Genomic DNA, 9,827 nt, shown 5'->3' on the forward strand with positions numbered 1-9,827 from the left:
TTCTTAAGCCGTAAAAATCAAAAAGCGTTTTCTAGTTATATCATTTAGATTTTATTCCAAAGAATAAAAACTGAATGCCTCTATCAAAATAGACGAGTTAGTATTATTTTGATTAAGGTCCTTGCTATTTTTAACTCTTTTTGTTAAAGAAGCACAAACATTTATAATCATCTTTTCCATGTGCTTTTTTAACAATTTGACACAGCAAAAATGTGAGGTTAATTAAAGAACGAAAGCGAAATTATATTAGCATAGAAATATAATTTTAGGACTTTTGCTTTTTTATGAAGAATTGATTTTTCTCAAAATGTCAATAATAAAAGAAATTCTCTTGTAAAGACAATCCCAAGACATACTCTATAATGAATATAATTAATATTTAAGGATCAATCTAATGACGAAAGAAATATTGGATCTTGCACTGTCCAATATTTCGTTCCAAACGTAACGTCGCCATCTGTTGGAAAGACGTAATATTAAGAACATGAAGAAAGAGCGAAAGGCCAGAAATCTTCTTCTCGGATCCTTAGAACATGGTGCAAGGTGCGCGGTACAGGTAGTGAAAGCAGAAATAACCGAGATGTCGCTATGCTTACGAATGATGAGTGCCATCTGTTAATCATACAAATCAAAGAATGTATTAGAAGCCATATATTGTTCATATAATTTATTTCTTTATAGACTGCTATCGGAATATTCAATCAAGTTGCTTCCATTCCAGCATACAACATAAAGTTGTCAATACAGAATATCTATTAAAAAACCCTCAAAATTCAAGAGAGAATGCAGTCAATAGTCACCACATAGGCTAATAAAACTACTTTTTCAAATTTGTCAAGCGTTCAAAAATTTGACTGAGTCAATTAGCAAAAAAATATTCTCTGCCCAAAAAGGTCTTAAAAACTAGCATCATAAGACATTGGAATACAAGTACATTTCCTTTATAAAATATTAAAATACATATCCAACGACATTACTTTTCTTTTAAACACAAAACAAAAAAGATTTTTTTTAATTTACTAAACTAATTTCTCCATTGTTGTTTCGAGCTCGATCAAACAGTGACTCCAAAGTTTTATTAGCCTATGTGGTGATTATTGACTGCATCCTCACTTAAATTTTGAGTTTTTTTCTTAACTTAGTCAGTCACGACTTTTATTTTTGAATATCTATTTATATAAGATATTAAACAAAGTTATATATTCGTTTTATTTTTTGCTAAGTAATTACTTTAAAATCTTTATGGTTTAATTTTTTGTCTTTAGTATCCACTAATTAAGATTTTAATAGGATAACCACAATAAAATAAATTAAAAAATCACACAACATATAAGGGTTTCTCGTCCATTCACCTGTTGGGATTTTTTTTAACTAACTAAGCTATTTTATTTGATTAATTAATTTAATTAATTTATTTGATTTCGATCTTTGAATAAGAAGACTAAGGAAGGAGCATAATGCTATCCATGTATTCATGCATGGTGGGCGGAAAAAGCACTCTAGGGTGGGGATCCTTGACAGTTCTTTTTGACGATTCATTTGACACATTTGAATTTGATTTGAAATTTTGTGGATTTGTCAGTCTTTACGGAGCTTATTTTATGTTATTTATTCTACTACTGATAGTTGTATAAAGGTAGTAAATCTAGATGGAAATTGTGGCAGATCTCGGCAAAAGTTGAGTGAAATAATGGAACAACTTTTCGTTAGTAAGTAACTATATAATATATATACGTGTAGTAAACCGATCATTTATGAAATTCACTTAAATTAACTAAATTATATATTTCTCTTGCATTTTAGCTTTTATTTACTATTTGTCAAAGATCAGATGTCAAAGAATTTTGATACGTTAATTTGACTTACCTGCTTCAGAAGCGTATCGGATGTTTCTGTTAATAAATACTTATTATAACTTATCTATTTTTATTAGAATTATATATTTTTATAACAATTTTAATAACTACCAACATTTATTCACAATGTAAAATAAAATAACAAATTATTGAGTCTACCCCACGTCTACCATACATCATAGTTTTACATTTTTTAAATAAAATTAGAACGGCACTGATAAACCAGAATTTAAGTCGGCCATATTTGAGGCCCATCGCGGTGTACCTAAGATTTTTGATATGCTCCTTCCTTAGTCTTCTTATTCAAAGGTTCCGATGTAATAACTCACTTTTTAAATGTTTTAAAAGTCTGCTTATAATATCTGTGTAATTTAATTTGCAATTTTTATTGGTAATCAAAGAGTACCAAACACTTAATTTTTATTAAAAGATTGAAATAGCTGTATCATCAAGTCTTATCATACAAATTAATTATCAGTATTTTTTATTATATCATAGTAAATTAATGAATTGTTGAAGCAATGTTGAAGCTGCGGTTCAAGCAGAAAGAGCAAAAATAAAGCTACTAAAAAACGCTACTAAAATCAAAATTATTGATGGTGATTTGTAAACAAAATTAAACAATTAGCGATTCATTCATCTATCTCAACAAATCGTCCTACAATCCAATTTCTTCAAACATTAAATACGTAACAAAAAATGTAAATTGAGCATTATTTTTTAAAACTTACACTGTATTATTTTTATTTCAAAGTGTCGCCATCTGATGTGAGCTAGCCATATTAAACAACCGAAGAAAAACCAGAAAACCGCAATGTATTGTGTACTCTAACTAGCAGAAGAAGTGGAACTAACGTGATAGATGCCGCCATTAATCGACAAAAATAACAGTTATAGAACACAACGGAACAAAAAATTCAATGCTCTGTATTTACATACATTATTTTTATTTTTTTTTGTAAAAATAAAACACTTCCCCGAAATTTGTTTCCCAATTGTTTAATCTAATAATTATTTTATATTCTTATGAATGGTTATTTATAGTACTATTAATATTTAGTGTAATTTTTTCAACAATATTTACAATCATCAGTGTCAATTTTTTAACCAAACCAAACTAGCTCAAATCGAAACATTTAAATTTAGAGCAACAAATGTAAAGGTTTCTCGTCCATTCGGCTGTTGATGTCTCTGTGCTTAATATGCTTGTTTGTTATTTCTTGCTAGCTCCGGTGGTTAATCATCGTTACACTTATAATAATAGTATTATTCTCTAAAAAAAAGCTTAATTTATTTTGTATTTTTTTTTAATTATTTAATATATAAATATTAACCACACTTTATTTTCAAAAAAGTTTTAACTAGGTATAAGAGAGTTATGATGTAATGTATATATTTAAATCATTCATATAGTTAAAGTAAAAGCAAGAAAAACGCTACTACTGCCAAAAATTCTACACTCTTTAAATAATTGATACAGTAGTGATCTGTGTATATTGGTTGTTTGTTATTTAATATTTTGCGTGCACTAACATAATTTATGTATTTATACTAGTATTAATCGTGTATACTCTATTTCCTTCAAATAAAAATATTGTACTCGTATAATGAAGTAATTATATTATAATCTGGAGAATTATTTTCATACTGCCTGATTTTTCTTGTGGCCGTTACAGGTTGTAAATTAGGCACACTAAACAATTAAGTTATTTAATTAACTCGATAAGTAGTTACAAAGTAAATCACTATTACAAAATATGAGAATTCGGTTTTTTAGCGCGAAAATGTGTGTGTCGAAGGTCGAATATATCCACAGACTTCTTTTTTCTCTTCCTCGATTGACAGACATCAGCTGGTCGACCATTGAGGGTTGCTACTTTCCTGCCGTGGAGTAAACTAATCTGTGGCGGGCTGTCAGAAGGCATACTGTTAGAACGCCCACAGTACTCCCCGGATAAAGTTCATAGGAAAATTGAACTTGCTTACGAGCTCGGGGTCCCATATAGGTACGTAGTGGCGGTTGAGGTCCTGGATCGTGAGCGGGGTCGTCTTCTGTCTTGAGCAGAAAAGCTGGTTTAAGCCTCTCTAACGAAACTGTCTGTTGCTTGTCTCCAACTTGAATGGAAAAGTTTCTGTCGGTCCTTGACAAAACTTGGTAAGGGCCATTGTAAGGTGGTTGAAGAGGAGTCCGGACAGAGTCATCTCGTATGAAGACATGACTGGAGGTAAATAGGTCTTTGTGAATGAAGACTGACTTCTTGACATGATGACTTGCTGGAACTGGCTGAATTTTCCTGATCTCCTCACGGAAGTGTTGTAGAAAAGTGTCTGGTTCTGGAGGCATATCCTCATTGAAGAAATATTCTCCAGGAAGTCGGAGGGTGCAACCAAAAAGAAATTCAGCAGCTGAAGCCTTGAGGTCCTCTTTGTGGCAGGTTCTGAGGCCTAGTAGAATTGTTGGAAGGATATTTACCCAGTCAGCAGTTTGATGACACTTGATGGCTGCCTTGAATGAGCGATGCCAGCGCTCCACAAGTCCATTAGCTTGTGGGTGATAAGCAGTTGTGCGTATCCGTTTGGTTCCCAGTAAGTTTGTTAAAGCCTTGAAGAGAGTACTTTCAAACTGGCGGCCTTGATCGGTAGTGACGATTTTGGGAGAACCATATCGTGAAACCCACACTGAGTAGAACGTCTTGGCGATGGTGTCAGCCGTCTGGTCTTTAATTGGAACTGCTTCTGGCCAACGAGAAAACCTGTCGATCATGGTTAGACAATATTGGTAGCCTTGAGATGGTGGAAGCGGTCCAACAATGTCTATGTGAACGTGTTGAAATCTCTGGTCAGTCAAAGGAAAATTCAAAGGTGTTAGTTTATTGTGACGATGGATCTTCGATTTTTGGCAAGGTATGCATGTTTTGCACCAGTAGACAATATCTCTGTGCATGGAGGTCCAGACGAATTTTCCTCTGATTTGCTGCTTTGACGAACGGGCACTGGGATGAGAAAGTTTATGGACCATATCAAAAACTCTTCTCCTTAAAGTTTTCGGAACGAAGGGCCTGATTGTGTTGGTTGAAGTGTCACAGATGATGGTTTGGTTTGAATCCAGGGAGAATGCTTGCAGATTCAGTCCTGTTGTTACGTCTCCAGATAGAAGAGACTGTAGATCTTCATCCCTCTTTCTGTTGCTCAGCAATTTCCTCAGTTGACACAGAAATTGGCATGGTGATTGTATCTAAACGGGAAAGAGCATCAGCAGCAACATTCTGTTCACCTGGTATGTACTGAATGTTGGTACTGAACTGAGAAATGAAGTCCAATTGTCGAATTTGGCGTGGTGATGCTTTTTGAGGCTTCTGATTGAAAGCGTGAGTGAGGGGACGATGATCAGTTCTGATGACAAAAATCCTGCATTCCAACATGTGACGGAAATGCTTGATTTATTCGTAGATGGCAAGAAGTTCCCTGTCATATGTAGAGTAGTTCTTCTCAGTAGGCGAAAGTTTCTTAGAGAAAAATCCAAGAGGATACTGATGACCATCAATCATTTGCTCTAGTGTGGAACCAATGGCAAGATCAGAAGCATCACAAGTTAGTATGAGTGCAGCATTCTCTTTGGGATGTGCCAACAGTGCTGCGTTACTGATGTCGTTGATGCAACTATAAAATGCTTCGTCTGATTCAAGAGTCCATGCAATTGGAGTCTTGTCGTTCTTCTTGCTGTCATGAAGATACTCATTTAGAAGTGCTTGATTCCGTGCCGCGTTTTTGATGAACCTTCGATAAAAATTGACCATGCCCAAAAATCTTCTTAGTTCGACAACTGTCTGAGGTTTTTGTAGGACTTGATTGCTTCAATTTTGGACTGAAGAGGCTTGGTTCCCTGTGACGAAATTTCGTAACCCAAGTACTGTACTTGTGACATTCCAAAAGTGCATTTCGAAGGATTAATTTTGAGTCCATAATCTTGAAATCTCTTGAAAATCAGGCCAAGATGGTGAAGGTGCTGCTGTTCGTTGTCCGAGGCAATAAGGACGTCGTCGATGTAACTGTAGCAAAAGTCAAAATCTCTAAGTATGTGATCAATAAACCTCTGAAATGTTTGTGCTGCATTTCTAAGACCAAAAGTCATTACAGGAAATTCAAACAGTCCAAAGGGGGTGATGACAGCTGTTTTTGGATATCTTCTTCAGCTACGGGTATCTGATGATATGCTCTGGCCAGATCAAGGGTCGAAAAAATTGTTTTCCATGAAGTTTGTACGAAAAGTCTTCAATGTGGGCAATTGGATAGCTGTCTGGAATGGTTTTTGAGTTGAGGCGGCGATAATCTCCGCAAACACGCCATTCACCTGTCTTTTGGGCACGAGATGTAAGGGACTAGCCCAAAGGGCTGTCTGAGGGTCGACAAATGCCTTGCGACATCATGTATGCAAACTCTGCCTTCGCAATTTTGAATTTCTCAGGTGGTAATCTTCTGGGTCGATCTGCCACCGGAGGTCCGTTGGTAACAATATGGTGGAAAACTGATCCTGACTTGCTGTGGAGACTATTGAGGGATTTGTAATTTCCGGAAACTTTTGAAGTAAAAGGTGAAATTTTGATGTTTTTGACACTATGGTGACTGCAGGTTCAGAGCAGGGTAGAAAACGTCCAGGAACATGAAGATTTGTTATGGAATCAGAAATTTTTCGATTTTTGAGGTCCACGACAAGGCCAAAATAAGCTAGAAGGTCTGCTCCAATGATAGGACGTGGAACATTGGCAATGATGAATTTCCAGGTAATTGGGCGTCTTAGGCCGAAGTTTAAAGTAAGAATTTTGTACCCAAAAGTTTCTATAATTGAGCCATTTGCAGCATGTAATGGAAAATCAATATTGATAGTGTTGTTCTTACCAAAACTTTTAGGAAGAACGCTGATGTCGGCGCCAGTGTCCACTAGAAAGTTGGCTCCAGTTGCTTTGTCCTTGATGAAGAGGCGGTATTGCTTTGTTACACCTGTGTTGGCTGCCTCCTCTATCTCCAACGGTGCGTCTAGTTTTTTGGTTGGTTGAAACTGCAGGGTGTGTTGCACTTTTTTGCCTTGTTTCCAAATTGGTTGTGGTAGAAACAATACTCCTTGTTGTCAGTAAGAGCTGTTCCTCTGCTTGAACTCCTAAGTCGAGATCTGCTACGATTTCTGAGTAGGTTATCAAGCTTTTCTGACATTTCAGACACTTGCTGTGATAGCTGGGAAATTTGACCTTCACATCCACATAGATTTTGTTTGGGCTTACTGGATACCTCAGCGATGAAAGCTGGAGAATTTGATGTGACTTCGATGACTTTGTCGGCTATTTCAGACATTTTTGTCAGATCTAGCCCTGCTGACGCTGACAGGACTACTTGGATATTGGTAGGAAGTCTTTGTAGCCATAAAGTTTGTAGAATGGTGTCACTGACGAAATTTTTGGCCAAAACTCGCATTTCCCTGAGTAATTGTGATGGTTTCTTGTCATTTAACTCAATTTCGCTGAGTAGCTTTTTGATTTGTCGCTCTTGAGAGTCGCTGCATCGATCAATGAGGGTCGTTTTAAGCGATTCATATTTGTTGTTTTCCGGAGGATTAGCAATTAGATCTGATACATGTTGGAGGGTATCGATGTCCAAGACAGAAATTACATGGAAATATTTGAGCTGATCAGATCTGAGGCGGAAAGTTGCGAATTGAGCGTCCACTTGTGCAAACCAAAGGTTGGGATTCGCTTTCCAGAAAGGAGGCAGTCGGATATTCCTTACCTCGTTCACTTCATCGATGGATTGTTGTGTCTGGGATTGTTGTAGTGTTCCTGGAGCCGAATTATCATTGTTTGAGGCGGAGGCCGAATCCGTTCCATTAGAGTCAGAGTTGTGCATGATGCAGGTGATGTACGTTCTGAATTGGACACTTGAAACTTTGAAACTAACGAGTCTGTACACACGCGAACTGCGGCGAACTACACGATCACGTCAGGGTCACCAATGTGGCCGTTACAGGTTGTAAATTAGGCACACTAAACAATTAAGTTATTTAATTAACTCGATAAGTAGTTACAAAGTAAATCACTATTACAAAATATGAGAATTCGGTTTTTTAGCGCGAAAATGTGTGTGTCGAAGGTCGAATATATCCACAGACTTCTTTTTTCTCTTCCTCGATTGACAGACATCAGCTGGTCGACCATTGAGGGTTGCTACTTTCCTGCCGTGGAGTAAACTAATCTGTGGCGGGCTGTCAGAAGGCATACTGTTAGAACGCCCACATTCTTTTGTCCACTGTCGCCATCTGTTATTACCAGGACATATTAAACGCACGAATACAATTTCAAGAAATCTCTAATCCTTAAACCATTACACACTCTGCTGCGTTACAAGAAGTGAAATCAAAGATTACAAAGATGTCGCTACTTATTGAAAGACAACTAAAAAAGTTTACTAGAATGTTTTAAATAAAAGAAAACTGAATAAGAGTATCCTAGAATATTTGAGCAAGTTGCTTATACTTACCTATAAAAGATGATGCTTTTAATATAGAAACTATGATATTTTACTTTTTGTATTGCAGTTATTTCGCTTCGGATTATCGTAAAGAAATAGTATCAGATCTCGTAAACCCGATGAGATTCAAAGGTGACTAAAATAGAGAAGAATTGGCGTTTTGTTCAACACTGTAATGGCCACATTTCAAAATATAAAAAAATATTTGATAAAATTTATGAACCAAACTTTCTTGATTTAATTTTAATTTTTCTCTGATATTTTGTATGAAAAAAGATATGACAATACAAATTTAACTTTGTAAAATTTATAAACCAAATTTTCTTGATTTAATTTTAATTTTTCTCTGATATTTTGTATGAAAAAAGATATGACAATACAAATTTAACTTACACAATATAATATGACAATACATAATTTAATTTTTGCTCAATTTTTTAAAAGCTCATGAGACCTCCCAGATAAAATTATATCGGGTATATCGGGTTCGGTAGGGGAGATCGGGGCAAGTTAGCGAGGTAAAATACAAAAGGCTCCAAAATATGAACAAACGGGTTTAAAAAAAAAAGATCCCATTTCATCTGTTAGTACATTTATTCAGGTACATAATAAAATATAAAAAACAAAATAAAAGTGTACTCTTGAAAAAATATAAAGAAAAAAACAAGAAAATGCATTTAGGTCAACTTGCCCCAGTACCGGGGCAAGACGACGAGCCTATAGGGGCAAGATGACGATTATAAGCAGGTATATGTGCCATCTTTTTCATAGACTGTGCACGACTCGTGCCACCAACTCTCGCACGTGTTACATTGAATCGAGTCTTCTGTAGGAGGCTCAATATAGGATTCCTGGAAGCCAGGACAAAAAATGACATTAGTTTTCTTCTTCTTTCCTACCTGCTTGTCACGATTTTCTTGAAATACACTTCTTTTGACTTTCACAGAATCAACCTTCCTTCTTTTAATTTATTTTAAGTTTTTTTCATTGTTTTTCCTTCCCTGTTGGGTGTTGAGATAATGAGAGAAGCCCTTAATTTAATTCTTTTGGTAGTTTTTATGGGACGTGTATTTTGGGAAAGGGCCTCATTTCAAGTAGCGTAACTCGACTATCAACATTAGAGATTGTTTGAATGGAGCTGGATGAACTTATAGTACCAAAGGCTTGTGCTTCATTGTTTTTTGCAGATTTTTTTTTGCTGTAGGCGTTTATTGATTTGGAGAAAGCGTACGATTCTATTCCTCGCAACAAGATATGAGAAGCCTTGAATATTTTAGAAGTAGATAGACCCCTACTTAAGATAATAAAAGAGCTCTATAAAGAAAATAAAGCGTACGTTAAGATAGGACACAAGCTATCCAATCCAATAAATACCACAAAAGGGTTGCGACAAGGATGCAGTTTATCACCTCTAATCTTCAATGCTTACGTTGAAGTAGCCCTTAGGGAATGGAA

The 9,827-nt window shown here is 35.7% G+C and overlaps 1 protein-coding gene across 1 annotated transcript; it reads right to left on the bottom strand.

Moving 5' to 3' along the window:
• Positions 1–6,403: 6,403 nt before the first annotated feature.
• Positions 6,404–7,751, bottom strand: LOC115891719. Its single transcript, XM_030912258.1, has 2 exons — positions 6,753–7,751; positions 6,404–6,692 (listed from the first exon to the last, which is right to left on the bottom strand). Exon 1 carries the CDS (start codon positions 7,749–7,751, stop codon positions 6,891–6,893), a length of 861 nt encoding a protein of 286 aa, XP_030768118.1. The 3' UTR covers positions 6,404–6,692; positions 6,753–6,890.
• Positions 7,752–9,827: the final 2,076 nt, after the last annotated feature.

Source organism: Sitophilus oryzae, unplaced genomic scaffold, assembly GCF_002938485.1.
Source record: "Sitophilus oryzae breed Bouriz unplaced genomic scaffold, Soryzae_2.0 scaffold_1190_pilon_pilon, whole genome shotgun sequence".
In the NCBI taxonomy this organism is placed as follows: domain Eukaryota; kingdom Metazoa; phylum Arthropoda; class Insecta; order Coleoptera; family Curculionidae; genus Sitophilus; species Sitophilus oryzae.